At 40.4% G+C, this 15,888-nt stretch overlaps 1 protein-coding gene across 4 annotated transcripts in view; it reads right to left on the bottom strand.

Moving 5' to 3' along the window:
* Nucleotides 1-15,888, bottom strand: part of FLT4 (fms related receptor tyrosine kinase 4) — a 144,742-nt gene that overhangs the window by 56,863 nt on the left and 71,991 nt on the right. For all 4 annotated transcript variants that reach the window (XM_060240330.1, XM_060240332.1, XM_060240331.1 and 1 more), the window contains 3 exons: nt 8,223-8,335; nt 5,995-6,157; nt 124-263 (listed from right to left, as the gene is read on the bottom strand). In XM_060240330.1, coding sequence (XP_060096313.1) covers nt 124-263; nt 5,995-6,157; nt 8,223-8,335 — 416 coding nt within the window. The remainder of the gene's footprint in view (nt 1-123; nt 264-5,994; nt 6,158-8,222; nt 8,336-15,888) is intronic.

The raw sequence follows: 15,888 nt of genomic DNA, 5'->3' as shown, positions 1-15,888 counted from the left end.
ATTTGTTGAGTATGCACACGTTTCAAGCTTTCCCCTGGGCCCTCAAGGAAAAGAAATATGCACAAACTATCCAGTGAATCTGGAATACACACATGTAGGATAAGACACACTTTGTTTTCATACCTCTTTTGCAGGGTAGTCCCACTGGAAATCTACTCCAGAATTAAACTCAGCCCATACTGTGCAGTTGATAACTAGCTTTTCTCCAACAAGCAGCTCCATGGCTTTCCTTGGAAACAACTGAATGTCATAAAGTTCATTTCCTGGTGTAGAAAGGAATAAGGAAAAAGTACTACCTAAGCAAAATCTATTCAGTTTTTTAGTCCTGGAACACAACGCTTGCTGCTGTTGCACAAAATTGTAAACAATTCACACTTACCAGCCTTCAATAATTTGCTTAAATCTGTGATTATTTGTCAATCATACCTTTGTAGAGCTGGATGTTCTAGCCTCTATCTTTGAAACCCAATGATTTTGGATTTTGGAATATGTCTGATTAGGTGGTATATTTATACAAGTGTTTATAATTATGCTTGCCTTTTCACTTCATTTCTGTTTCTTGTGCTACTTCAGTCTGAAATGTTTAAATGCTATATTTGTGCACCACTGGAAAAAATGGTCCACATATTTTAGCTGGGTTTGGTAGTTAAATGATTGGGCTGGCACCCATTGGGAGACTGTGGGACACCTGGCAGAATGCCACACTCTAGGATTTACCTGAAATTCTATGGTAAAAAACATAGAGATTGGGAAAATTCCTAGAGTACTATGTGATGAACTGATGCCACTTCCATGCACACAGTCAGTAGTGTTGTCATGGTGAACAATTTGGCGTTCCCATTTCCTCACCGCCACCCTTTTGAGTGAGGGCAGATGGTGGAGCTTCTCTGTCACCCCTTCTAACCAGCTGTAAAATATGATCTCTTAACAATATTACCTGAAAAGAAGATAATGCCTAAATTAATCATGTTAATACAGGAAAATTATTGTATACATTTGTTTTTATTTTGCTTTTAGTATAATGCAGGACTATGGATTTATTATTATATTCCGTTATAACAAATTACAGGCATTCTTTCTCAGCCTAATTTCACTCTTAGGATGTGTTGTGAGGATAAAACAGAAGAAGGAAGAATGATTTATATTTGTCTTGAGCTTCTTGGAGGAAGGGTAAGGATGATTAAATAATAATAATGACAACAACAACAACAAAATACAGTTTGAATATTTGGCAGAGATATAGAAATAGTACTTGGCCTTGACAAATGTGCAGCATTAGCACTGAATGCAGGAAATGTTGTTGAACAAGAAGAAATCAAGATGCCAAATAACAACATCAAAACACCATATTCTGAAGAAAACTACAAATATCTTGGCATTTTGGAAGCCAACAACATCAAACATACCCTTGTTAAGAACAATATCAAAGAGTCAAAAAGATATTGCAAACAAAATTAAATGAGGGCAACACAATATAGCCAATTAACATGTGGGCAGACCCAGTTCTGAGACACACAGCTGGCCTTATCAACTGCAAACAAGCAGAATTAGAAGCAACAGATCACAAAACTCACAAGATAATGACAAAGCATCACTCACTACACCCTAGAAGTGATGTTGATTGTGTTTGCTTACCAAGAAAATTAGGTGGAAGAGCTCTCCTGATAGTTAAACAAATAGCTGAGGAAGAAAAACAAGCCCTGAACAATACCAAGAAAAGCAAAGAGAAGTTTCTAGCTGAAGTAGTTTGGGGGCTGCAAACAGATAAACACCTGGAGCATAACACCCCTGACATCACAAGTGTAGAAAAAAAAAATAAGAAATAAGGTTTGGATAATTGACATTGCAATCCCAGGAGACAGCAGAAAAGAGAAGAAAGAACAGAAAAAGACCACAAAATACAAAGACCTACGAGTTAGGACACCTCTGGGAAAAGAAGGTGACCATTGTGCCAGTTGTCCTTGGACCCCTTGGAGCAGTGCCTAGAAGTCTCAAGAAACACCTGGATATTCTGGGCATTGAACAATTGCGATATAATTAATACAATTGCAATGTAATCCTAATCAGAGTTGTTGTAGTGGTGTAGCTTTCCCAGAAGGGCTAGGGTTCAGCAGGGCAGGTCATAGGCAAGGCTGCAGAGAATAACCAAAATCCAGTCCAAAAGAGAACTGGCTTACCAAAGTTCTGTCTAGTGTCAAGGAGTTCCAGGCAGTAAGTCCAAGTCCAGTCCAGGATCAGGGGTTCTGGAAAAGCCAGTTGTCAGGTCCAGTACAAGGATGCAGAGGCCCAGTAGCAGCAAAGTTGGTGGCTCAGTAACAAAGTGTACTTGTTGCATCCACAACCTGCTGCTTCTGTCAGCTGAATTTATAGCCAAGTCTTAATGAGTTAAATTCCTAGCCAATTTCTTGGCATTTATCTCTTCAACTGACAGCCGATGATGAGTCATGAGTCTAACACTTCTCTCTCTTGCAACTCTAAGCATCTCTGACTGTCAGTAATGCAAGTGTGTTGATGATCTAGGTGGGCTGGGAGTGGCTTCTGAAGACTTGTTTACTGCTTCAGAGACACAAGGCATTGGCTCAGTTTCAGCTGTAGGCTGTGGCTCTTGGTCAGCAGATAATCTGATCTCTTGTTGTTCTCCTGTTCAATCAGCAGCTGAAGGCTAAGTACAAGTAACTCTCCATAAGAAAAAATTGAGTCTTCACTTAACACAGGCTGATTTACAACAGTTGTACTTTCTAAGCCCATAGAAGTCAACTGCACTGTTAAGTGGTGATCAGACGTGCAGTTTGATCTGTTGTCGTTGCTGTTCCCTACCAGATTTAATGTGCATGATCAGTCAGCAACATCTGCCTCCCATTTCTGAGTTGTCATGCTACTGCTATAATCCCTCTTTCAGACTGGATTATTTTGGTACCTGATTCACCCCACAGTTTTCAGAGTCTGAACCATCCTGCAGTGTTGTCAATCCACTTCTGGATGTCAGAACTTTTTCCCAGTGTGAAAGCTGCTTTGGAAGCCTGAGGTTTCTGCTTACCAGCCACCATTTTTTTTACTAGTCAGCGATATGAGCATAACTTAATATTTGCATATTGCACTCTCTCTCTCTCACACACACAGAGGAGCTTGTTTTCTTTTCTTTTCTTAAAAAAAACATCTTCCAAAGAAAGGTGCCTGTGTATTTCATCTTTCCCCCCTGTGCTTTGCAGAACATGGGGTGGGAAAAGGGTTACTTGAAAGGAGATAGGTGTTTTATCAGAGAGGGAAGGAGGGGGCAGTCTGAGGATGATGCCCATGTCTCCAGCTTTGCTCCAAGCTTTTAAATAAAAATGCCAGCAACACACAGAACCAGGATGAGGCTTCTATATTCTCTCCCCCTGGCTTTGAAATGTTTAAAACAATGAAGTTGTCAAAAGTACAGTTTAAAAAACACTTTCCTTAGACTGGACTACATATCCCCACAGTTTCCTCCAGCAATCCCATTGGCCACCAGCTGCCACTATTTTGCCAGGAGTCTGAGGTGCTGCTTCCCATAAGCGCCTATGCGCATGCTCAGACGACAAATGAGAAAAAAAGCCCACTGGCTCACTCCCTGGCTGCTGCATCTGATCTATCAAGGACGAGATAAAAGCACATTGATGCAGTTCAAGGAGGCGTAAGTCTGATCAGAACTCTGTTACAAAATAACCCTGAATCAATTAGAAGTGGAGCTGCACTGGATCAAATTGCTTGCCTGATCACAGCCTTAGAGATTTAAGGCTGGATCCATGTTCATGTGCACAGGGCTCTTTGAAAAACATTGATCCTGTACATGTGGAAGTGCTAGTAGCAGAGGAAATGAGCACAGCAGTGGAAAAAAGCCTCCTCAACTGCTGGAGAGAAGGGAAAGGGAGAAAGAGAGAAAGAGAGAAAGAGAGAAAGAGAGAGAGAGAGAAAGAAAGAGAGAAAGAAAGAGAGAAAGAAAGAGAGAAAGAAAGAGAGAAAGAAAGAAAGAAAGAAAGAAAGAAAGAAAGAAAGAAAGAAAGAAAGAAAGAAAGAAAGAAAGAAAGAAAGAAAGAAAGAAAGAAAGAAAGAAAATGGGAGAACTTCAACTGAACTTCAACTGGGCTCACTGGGAACTGTTGCAGTTTCTGCTCTGTAATGTTCCAATGGAATGGATTGGATCTAAACTAATTTTTTTGATGACAGAATGGAACTTCCCTGCCTTCCTTCTACCACTATAGCCTACTGATCTCCATTATATGCTGCTCCTGGGTGAGTGGGTAAATAGAAGACCTTGACATGTAGAGAAGATGCAGCAGGTAAATTGGTGGAAAATATCTATTTAATCAGGATCCAATTCAATGTTAACAGCCTAAATCAACAGGCTGTTAGGTTATGAGAAACTGTAAAGCACTTGGTCTGTGGTGAACGCGAGTGTGTAAAGAAGAAGCATCTGTAACACTAATAGTGCCCTGGCCAAAGCAGGCTTTACTGTCATGGGCAACGACGAGGACGAGCTGGCAGTGGAACCTATAGCCATCCCCTTGAGTGCTCAGGAGGTTGACAGCTTGCTTCCCCCCTCCCTTGTCCCAGCAGCAGAGGAGAAGGATGAGCAAGCACAGCTGCAAACAGGGAGCCTGGCTGACTCCCCCGCCAGTAGTCCAATTAAGAGAACGACTATGCTGAGACTTAGCAACCTGGAGAAGGAAGGCACACCAAAGAGGAAGGCATTCGATTAGCCCTGAGTATTAGCAGAAGCTTTTCGCAGGAGGGCCATTTAGCCTCTGCTACGGGCTGGGGGCCTCCATGGAAGCAATGCGCATCAATCTTGCAACATGCGTCCACCCCAGCTGCCTTTGTAACCTGATCCTCTGGCTCCTGAACTTCTGGCTATGAACGACTCGGCTATCGGTTTGTTTTGGACATTGATCTCTATTGGTTCCTATTCTGCTGTTGATTCTGACCTCGGATTGGACTTTGGACTCCCTGCTTTCCAACTCAGACCCCAGCTGGGGCTTGGTCTCTTTCTCTGCCTGCACCTCAAGACATGACATTTACATTCACATTATAAGGCAATTAAAACAAGCACTGATTTAAACCTCATCTGTGATAATAATGTTTTTCTACTCCAAGGACATCTTTAGCAAGCATAGTTTCAGAGCAAGCAACTCTGAGCTGATGTGGTATAGCAGCTAAGAGAATAAATAGGTTGCTGCTGGCTCAGATATAATCTGACTTTACTAGGTGGCCTTAAATATGTTTCCCCATGGCAATGTCAGTACCCCATTAGCAACATTAATGTTACTGGCCAACCTTATACATCGCACAGATTACTATAGTAATTTAGTAGCAGGAGAAATATAATTTGTATTGCATGATCATTGATAACAGTAACATAAGACAATTAAAACAGTTTGGTAAGACAAATTCCAAAGACCTGAAAGAATACAAATTAGGCAGAAACATACCCAAGAAATTCTACTGATAAAAACAACTAACAGAAAATGAAAAGCCTACACATTTTAATTCATAACTGAAATTTGAAATTAACTATAATCAATACAAATTGTCAATCCACAGTATGAACTTTAAAAAATATTTTTCTTACAAGCATAGATTAAACACACAAGCGTTGCTGCCTTATAGATACCTGAGATCTTACAAAGAAAATAGCAAAACAAGCTTATGTGATGCTGACCCAATGGCTTTTGTTATTATAAGAGGAGATAGTAATAAAGCAAAGGGTTTTGTGAGGGGCTGTGGCTCAGTGGGAAGGCATCTGCCTTGCATGCAGAAGACCCCAGGTTCAAACAGAATGTGCAGTCACCAGCATATCCAATTGGACAGGTAATATGTAGTATTAAAGACCTCTGCCTGAGTCCCTCCAGAGCCACTGCCAGTGAAAAAGACAATACTGAGATTGGTAGATCGAGGGTATGACACAGTATAAGACAGGTTCATGTGTGAACACTGAACACCAGATAGATGGTGATGGTGGAAGAAAAAACTCACCTGCAATGTGGACAAGGAAGAAACTGGATTTGAAGGATTTCCTGTCAATGAAAGTTTCACATTGAACATATAGGGAATCCTTGATCAGTAAGGTGGGAACCAACATTCCTCTTTTGTTGTCCCAGATAATGCTTTTTCCATCTGGGTAGATGACAGAGGTTGTCTAGAAAAAAAGAAACATTAAAAAAACTCTTTGAAGAAATGCAAAGATGTAACATTACAGCTTTATCCTCTATTACTTTCAAGGCTGGTCAGCACCAACGTTAATCAGCCACATAATCAGCCAAAGTTAATTGTACATGATAATTGTACAATTATTTGTACAAACCAAAGGTCATCACAGAATTCCACATACCAAGTAATATAGAAGGAGACAAGATCTAGATATTCAAAGTTGGGTAACAACAGTGGAGCCATAGGAAAATTGAGTATAGGCAAAATCAAGAGTGATAATTATATTAAATGGTTTCCATAGCATGACATAGCTAACAACGGTAAACATTTATGTTGACTGCCAGTACAAAGTTACCGTATAGGTAATGTATTTATCCAGACCATGGTGCAAAAGATAGATTTTATCCATGTCCCTTCATCTAGAGTAGCTATCAATAATATCTTTCAAACAGTTCAAATGTATGTGCTTTTCATTTGAGGACCAGAGAGAGAGAGAGAAGGCCCATCAGAAACATGATATTAGAGGCTACCACAGGGATGTTTTTGTTGTGGCTGATTCCACAGACACCTCCCTATATAAATCCGAAAGCATTTTCAGATAAAGCTTTTCTCAGATGAATATTTTGATGTTGGACTGACATCTGTGTGAGGGAGAGATGGGGAAGGAAAAGCAACCAAAGTAGGGAATAGGGCACATTTTGCAGGAAAATGCTGAGGCAGAATGTACTAGTTCCTGAGTAGAAAGTTGAAAATTTTGGGTGGGAGTGGTATAACATGACTAGATGCATAATGTATAAGAAGTGGAGCAATTAGATTGTATGAAGGCTACTGCTTTTTTCAGGTGCAGAACATATAAGCTATAATGTTGGTCTTAGCTTTCCAATATTAATATTTGCCTTTGCTGTTGCCAGGATGGGCAGATGCAATAGCAAATGCATCAGCACACATGTCTTTTGCTCAGTTCCCCATGAGTCCTCTCTTAGCAGTTTTAACATCTGTTGAGCCCCTTAAGATATTGTTTGCACAATCCTATACAGTTTCTATCTAAACCCATCGAAAGCAACCTAGTTTCCCATGCAGTCTGTAGCAAGGAGCACTTCACACACTTTAGGTGCTAACATATTTTTATTGCATATCTTAAAATGTTATGCAAACCTTATTATATTAAACCTTATTGTTAGAATTATTATGCTGTGAGCTGCCCTGAGCCCGCCTCCGTGGGGTAGGGCGGGATATAAATCAAATAAAATGAAAAAATGAAAAAACAAACACACTTTGTCCAAATAAGTATATTGTGCAGATATACTCATTAGACAGCCATGAATGGCTGCTGCTCCTTGTTTAGTGTAATCTTGGTGGTACAGGTGGTTTTGAATAATGACAACTTGTCATTTAGCACTTGTAGGTCTCTGTTCCACTATAGTTGTGTATGTTTTCAAAAGCCTGAACAGTTTTCAGTGCATCAGCTTTCTGGCAATTGCACATTGCTTTTAATTGACTGATTTCAAAACAGGAAAGTTAATATACAATTGTTTTTTAAACTTCCTATGCTTTACAATGCACATGTGATTTTGGTCAAAGTGTGAAATGGCACTCATGGTCTGCAGAAAGGTAGTGTAACTTCCAGACATGAACAGTTTTCTGGTAACAATAATTATATTAATTTTCCTCAATATGCCAAAACCCCATAGAGGGTGGAATATTAGTGTTTCCCTGGCACAAAAAAAGCTCCTTTCCTCCCAGGAAGTCTCACCTTGCCCTGAAAATTCTGAGTAATAGTAATATATCCCTCCTGAAATAAACATTGAGAATCCAGAATATCCCACAGAGAATTCAAAAACTGCAGTCCAAAAGAGAACAGAGACAAAAATGAAGAAAAAGTTACACTGGGAAATATCACTAAGGATTTTCATGGATAACAGCTTTATCAAGTTCTCCTTTTGCCCCTTTTTGTCTCACACTCCCTAGGATATTTTCTGTATTCCTCCTTAAACTGGTAAGATTGAATTTGAAACAAGGCAGAGCCCTGAGTCATTCCGCAAGAGGTTTCTTACCGAGAGCAAAGTGATGTTGAGGTCTGGAATGGATATCAGGCATGGGACGCAGATATTCTCCTTATTGTAGATAAGAAGAGTTTCTGGTTTATTGATAAATGGCTGTTCAAAATCTGAGAATGAGAGGAATGCAGAAAGTTCAGAGAACAGCAGCAATGGAATAATGGAAGATAGAGAAATAGGAAAAATGTGATTATTTTCTCTTCCTAACAGTTTTTAAACTAGATAAATTCTATGTGAAATGGTCCTGAACCTGCCACCAGTATGAGGTTGGGGTCAGAAATGTAAAGTGCCCTATATGACCACTGTCTTAGGTTACTCTTTGGGGCTCTATCTCTACTATATTACTGTCATGCTTAATAACTGGACAACTCCCAGAAAGCAAACAAATGCTTTTGCCCAGACATGGCAGGGAACATTAAAAGTTTGCCTATATTTCAGGTAATACAGCCACAAGCAGACCTATAGTTAATAGACTGAACAAACTATTTGTCTTTGTTCAGATTGCTTACTTCTTTTCAGTTGAGTGCTTTATTCTGGTTTGTTGATATAATATTTATAATATTCTTAAATATGTTCAAATAATTGGTGAGCCCGTGTAATCACACAGTATCAGGGAAACCTGGTCAAGTGTCTGTCACTTGGCCTAACCTATTTTACAGGGTTGTTGTGTAGATAAATTAGGGTAACACCTATGAACAGCAAGCACCCTGCATTTCTTGAAAAAAATAAATAAATAAAAGGATGCAAATGTAATAAATAGAATACACACCGTTAGTTAGACAAGAATGCTAATTTAATCCACATGGATAATTATATTTTCCTTCAGTCATCACAGCTTCATGATTCAGCCATTTTGACACCATTAGCTGCAGGACTAGGTAATGACAATATTTCCAAATCCGCCTTTTCCTTTTGCCTTGTCCGTTCTGATCCAACTGCAGCCAGGCCTAGGTTGATTCTGATTGTTTCTTAGCATGTATTTCTTGCCTTTTAGAAGAAACTTTTTCTGGCAGTGTATAAGCTACGTCTTTTTGCTCTCTCCTCCTCTAGCCATTTACAATAAATAGGCAATCCAACAGAGGGTTTTAGAAAATAAAATCAGAAGATACAATGCAACATGATCTTTCAGTGGTAACACTTGAGGCAGAATGATTTCACTGTGTGTGCTCACTTCACAAAATTCCTGACTGAAATTAGTACTGATCCATGCACATCAATGGATGTGGCAGTTTGCTTAGGATAACAGAAACGAATATAGCCACTCCCTTCCCAAAATGCAGGTTTAAAAATAACAAATTTCAAGTACTTAAACCATCACTAATATCATTTTTTTTAAAAAATTAGAACTATAGGAACTTCAGTCTTTTGTACAATTACCTAACATAAACACCACTGGGGGGTGGGGTGGGAATGGGACTTACTTCTAAGGTTCATTGTGGAACTTATAATTCAAGGTTTACAGTCTCAAAACTATAATGATGCACTTTAGCACAGAACAATATAGTAGCCTGTATCCTAACTAACCACTCCACTATGCAAAGTCTGAAGTCTTCTTCCACTCTAAGAAGACTTCCTCCACTAAATCATGCTTTCACTTGCTCACATCCCCTTCCCTCCAAACCTATATGTTTTTAAAGACAAAGACATTTAGGCAGTCTCACAAAGCAATTACATACACATTACATGTGTATTATGAGTAAAATAGCATGTTCAGCCCCTCCAGGGGCAAATAATGCCTCTGAAAGCTGTTTGGATTGAGGAAACGGCATGGAATGGGGGGAGAGCTGGAGGTCCTCCTCCTCCCATGGCTAGGATCCTAGCACACTTGGGAATTTAATTCCCAGCAGCTGCTGTCTCACTTTTGGAGGATCAGGCTGGCAAAACTTATCATCTAGTTTGGTGGAATGTTTCAATGAAGTTCAGGGACGTCCTTTGGGGCTGCAGTAGGAGAGAAGAAAAACCTATTCCACTAACAGAAATCTCTTCCATCAGTGGAAATTTATTGCAGGATCCAAGCATCTGATTCTATGATGAAAGCCATGACAGGAACATTATGTGATTCTCTGCTTCTAGTTGCAACTTAAGTGGAAAGATTTAGGAAATAGAATATAGGTCTTTGGCTTAGACATGCATATATCTGTTTAAATATGCCAATATATTAGTAGCTAAGTATCAAAGTCTTCATGCCTGGCCAAAAAAATCAAAGACACAACAGCTTCCTTGTTAACTGGGAAAATACATGTAATTTAAAGTACATGGAAACAATGCATTTTGTGCAAGATACCCTAGGGGCTTAGAGACAGAGACTATAATCAAAGTAGGCATCCCATATCCTCTGTGAACTCACTTTGAGGTTGGACCATAGTTCTTCTCTGGAAACTCATTATATTCACACTTTCCCAATTCAATATTCTGTTATGCTGACAAAAGGCAAAATAAATCTAGACTTAAATAACAAAACCAGTTCAGCACTGCAAGACAGCAGCACATGGTCATGCTTGAAACACATTTTCATAGGCAATCATGTACTTCAGCTTCTTTGCTGCTAAATGCTTCTGACTAGAGGTTTTGGAGTTTATTCCATCTCTGTGTTTTTATATAAATATTTCTCCAGGATATATTTGAAGAGCAGCCACAGATGTTCATAGCAAAGACCAAGAGCAGATTAGATTAAGCAAGAACTAACATTTGCAAGGGGAAATTCCTGCCAAACTTCTAATGCCTCTGGCTATTGTTATTTTGAGTTTGTTATTGGAGAATGATTTATTTTAAAATACCAGCAACAGTTGCTCAGTTGGCAAACCACAAGTGCTCACTATTAATTGCCCATATTATATTTAGACCGTATGCTAAAAATCGAGGGCCCATGAACTACACTGATATCCATTTAACTTGAAATCAATTACAAGTTCCCTTTCAACAGCTACTATCTGTTTTCAAACTCTGTGGTGCCTGCCACCTTACAGGTGTGGCTGTTGTTAGGGAAAGCATGAAGATGAGAAGATATAGTGGGGTACAAGGGAGAGAGAGAGAGAGAAACAGAGGGTAGGGATACAGGGGAATATGTGATATATATGAGTGTGAGAAGGAATCATGGCAAATGGGGAAGAAAGCTACAGTGGTTTGTATTCAACCAACTGTGCACAGAAGGCATATGCTGCCATTCCATCCAACAGGCTCCCTAAGCCAGCAAACAGTCAGAAACATTAAAATAACATTTAAACAACTTTAAAAATACAGATCTGTTTGTGTAAAACGTGTGTATAGAAAAATTAAAAACAAACAAAACATGTATGTGGGGAAGAAAGGTCTACGAGGGAACACTAAACAACAACAACAAAGTCTTCACATAGTGGCAGAAGACAATGATAGAGGGGAACAGACAAATTTCCCCGGGGAAGAAAATACATAAATATTTGTACCACTTTCTCAAATTGGCACCCATATGGCACTCAGATGGTGGGGACAGCAGAAGTAGAGGCCCTAAAGTTGACTTTAATGATAGGTTTATTTAGGAGTAGGACATCCTTAAGATTTGCTGGCTTCATCCAACCAGCACCTTGAATAGGACCCAGAAGCAAATCAGGGAAGTGTAGGCAGAACAAGACAGCAGTGACATGGTTCCTGTGACCCATTTTAGTCAACACTCTGGCTGTAACAACCTGTACCAATTGCACCTTTCCAAGGGCAGCCTCATGTAGAGTGTACTCCAGTAGTCTAATCTAATTCTTTTTTGGGCAGGAAAAGCTTCAGCTTGTTCACCAGCCACCACTGTCATCTGCTTATCCAGTAGGAGGCCTGGGTCCAGGAGCACCCCAAGGCTACAAACCTGCTCCTGTAGTGGGAGTGCTATGCCTCCAGACCAGGAGATACTGAAATTCCTGGGATACTCATTCTATCCATCAGCAACACCTCCATTTTTTTAGGATTAAGTTTCCTCTTATTGCTGGGGGTAAAGTAGATGACTGGGGAAGGCAATGGCAAACCACCCCATAAAAAGTCTGCTGTGAAAACGTCATGATGCGACATCACCCCAGAGTCGGAAACAACTGGTGCTTGCACAGGGGACTACCTTTACCTTGGCACTGATTCTTTTCCACAGCATCTTTGGAGTCAGCTGGAAGCATAAATCAGAGCTGAGTATCATCCACATATTGGTGACAACCCAGGCTAAATTGTTGGGTGGCCTCTCCCATTTGCTTCAAGTAGATGTTAAAAAGCATGGGAGACAAGATGGAACCTTGCAGGACACCATAGACCAAAGGCTAAGGGGTCAAGAAGCAGTTTCCCCACCTCACCTTCTGGACCCTACTTTCCAAGGAGGACCTAAACCATTCCAGAGCAGTACCTCCCAGTCCTCCCAAAAGGAAACTGTGACTGAAAGCCTCTGAGAGGTTACATTGCCTCTATCCATCTCCCAGTGCAGATCATCCACCATGGTGACCAAAGCAGTTTCATTCTCATAAATGAGCCTGAAACCAGATTTGATTTGAAACAATTCACCTCATCCAGGAATCCTTGGAGGTGTCCAGATGGACTCATATAATCACCTTGCTCAGGAATGGCAAATTTGAAACCAGATAGTTATTCAAACTAGTCCAGAGTAGATTTCTTTAGGACAGGGGCGGGGAACCTTTTTTATAACATTTTATAACATCATTCGTGGGCCATAAAAAATTATCAACTTAAAAAAACAGTGCTCCGCCAAGGAAGAATGATTCAGGCCAGCAAAATTAATACAAATAATTGTTTTTCTATTTGAAGTCATGGGAGAGCCTAATCTGGCATGCGCACACACACACGTGCGACCCACTGCCCTAGGCAAATGCATAGGTTCAGGGTTTTTTGGTAGAAAAAGTCCAGCAGGAACTCAGTAGCATATTAGACCACATCCCCTAATATTAGCAGGGCCTGGAAAAGTTACTGCCACGGTTCAGTTTGCAATTGATTATCCCAGATGGTGTGGCCTAATATGCTAATGAGTGTGATCTAATATGCTAATATTAGGGGATGTGGTCTAATATGCTACTGAGTTCCTGCTGGACTTTTTCTACCAAAAAACCCTGAACCTATGCATTTGCCTAGGGCAGTGTGTGTGCGCATGCTTTAGGAAATGATGGACTGCCACCTGTGTCAAGGCAAGGACAAACACCCCCTCTTTTTCTGCAGGCTAAATAGCAATTGGCCCCTGACCACGTGGAAGAGTTCCTCAGGCCTACACTGTGCAGATGCAATGGTGGCAAAAGAAGCATTTTTCTTTACAGCCATCACTGCCATGAATTAAGCTTTAAAATGAGCTCTAGCCTATGTCATGTCAGATTTTTAATTGGTTTTTCTTCATGGTTCTATCAATTTCCTGTCTTTTGATTGCCTGTAGCCCCTCAGTAAACCAAAGGGTTAACCGGGTTCTTAGACAGGTGAGAAGGTGCCTAAGAACAATTGTGTCAACTACCTGATTTCCTCACTCTAGAAGTCAACTATGGAATCAATAGGAGAGCCAACTGTATCAATAGGGAAATCCTCCGAGGCCATCTGAAAATAATTTGGATCCATCTGGCTGTGGGGTTGGATCATTTTAATTGATCCTACAGCCATGCACAGTCTTGGTGTCCCTGTAAATGTAAACTCCAACAAGCAGTGATCTATCTATGTCATGGAAACTGTTTTCAGCCCCACCTTTATATGAACCTGTCCCACCCAGACTGAAAACCAGACTGTGACCCAAACAGAATGTGGGGCCCATTTATTATTTGAGACCAGCCCATGGTTGGCATTGGAGACCATGAAATTCTGAGCTGGTCCTCACAAGGCAGCCTCAGTTGTTGGAGCCACTCAGGAAACCAACTTAGAGGTCCTCAACACCACTCCTAAACCAAAGTCCATGTACAAGCTCTCACCTGAATCTGAACATGAGCAAACAAGTCTGGTCTGGAGACCAGCTCTCAACTGTATCTGAACAAGACAAAAACATACTCTCATCTGGTTTAAGACAAACACACAGAATGATGTACCCTCAACTCTTCTTCATCCACAAAGCAGCAATCCAGACACAGTTGACTTCTGCCAGTTTGGCTTTCCCTCCCCTATGACACCAAAATGCCTTCTTCAATGACTGCAATGCAGGCCACATCCAGGACTCTTGGTCCTCATTTTTCTCACTTCCCTGTAGCACTTTTTGGCTTCCAAACAGAGAATACCCAAGTTCATGATGCTGACCATTCCCCCCCCCCCCACAGCAATGCTGCAAATGGGGCTCCATGTTAACTCACAACCCCACTTATACAAAAAGGATCCACATTTCCCAGAAGCTAGTGTTGTTAACCATGTAAGTTGCCCTGAGCAGGATGATAGTTAGCCAAGTGGATTTGGTTACCAACCTGCTGTAGGAAAAATTAGTCCTTTCTTCTGGATACTGCTATGCAATTTAAAAAAAGAAGAAAGGGATGGATAGACTAAATTTTCCATTAGCAAAACTGACTTTTCCTGTCTCTTTCTCCCACTGCATCCCATTGATTTCCATTAAATGCTGCTCTTAAGGGACTCCTTGGGCTGATATGGTGGGGTCTACAGCAGTAAGGGGTAATATGTAGAAATGGTCAATTTAGTCTGGATTCATCCTAAACTGCAGAGCACAGACATGCTCACAAAGTAAGTGAGCCAACATGAATACAGCAGGTGGTTGTGAATCCTATGCAAGGTCACACCAAAGGAAGGGTTTCTAAAGGAAGTTGGGAGCATTTAAATCTTCCCTCACCTGCTATTTCTCTGCTCCACTTGTCCCCCCCCCCCCCCGGGTGCTTTCTGCCTAAGAAGTTGAAGTTCTGTATGCATATTTGCAGTGGCAAAATTGTCTTTAAAAGAATAAAGAACCTTGGGGGAACAGACAAGTTGCAGTCCAAGTATGAAGCATCTTTGTCTCACCTCACAAAAACTGTTCAGGAGAAGATCTGATGTTATGATGACAGAGATAAATTGTTTAAAGCACATGAATATTGAGTAACATATTTGACAGATTTTGATTTTGCCTTAGTATAGGCTATTTAAAACTGCAGCTCTGTTTAACTGACCATGATGTTAAGTTGATTGGATAGGTAAGGACTTTTAAGGTAGCATACATGAAACCTTACTTAATTGGTAAAACAAACTGGTAAACAAATGGAGCTGGAAGATGCAAAGATATCACAAATTACAATTCAGCTGCAGACACAAAGCAGTATATGGCCATGGAGAAAACAGCCTCTGCCTGCACATTGTTTAATTCTAACAGTATATCTGCCGTTTTGCATCCTACTCTGCTTCAGTTTTATTGAAAACACCCCCACCACTTTCCAACCTGTTCCCTTACAACCCAAAATGCAAATAGATTTAAGTTCTTCTTTTAAAAAAATAAAGCCAGTGTTCTGCTTCTAGAGTGCCATAAAACTGAAAATTCCTACATTCCAGTCCCTCTGAAACATTCACCCCAGGCACCAATGTAATTGAATCCTCCAGACAGAACAGATCTTCAGCTATCCCACACAAGAGGATGAATACTGATTTTATTCTCTCTCAGTAAAACAAAAAGTTTATGCTATAACTCTTTCATCAACTTCCTTGGATTTAATCAGGTTTTTTTAGATTAGAAAGAGAACCAGCTTATTTACTGGGAAATGGTCAATGAGTA

Source organism: Heteronotia binoei, chromosome 5, assembly GCF_032191835.1.
Source record: "Heteronotia binoei isolate CCM8104 ecotype False Entrance Well chromosome 5, APGP_CSIRO_Hbin_v1, whole genome shotgun sequence".
Lineage (NCBI taxonomy): Eukaryota > Metazoa > Chordata > Lepidosauria > Squamata > Gekkonidae > Heteronotia > Heteronotia binoei.
Note: the sequence above shows the minus strand (reverse complement) of the source record. Positions and strands in the feature narration are given on the sequence as shown.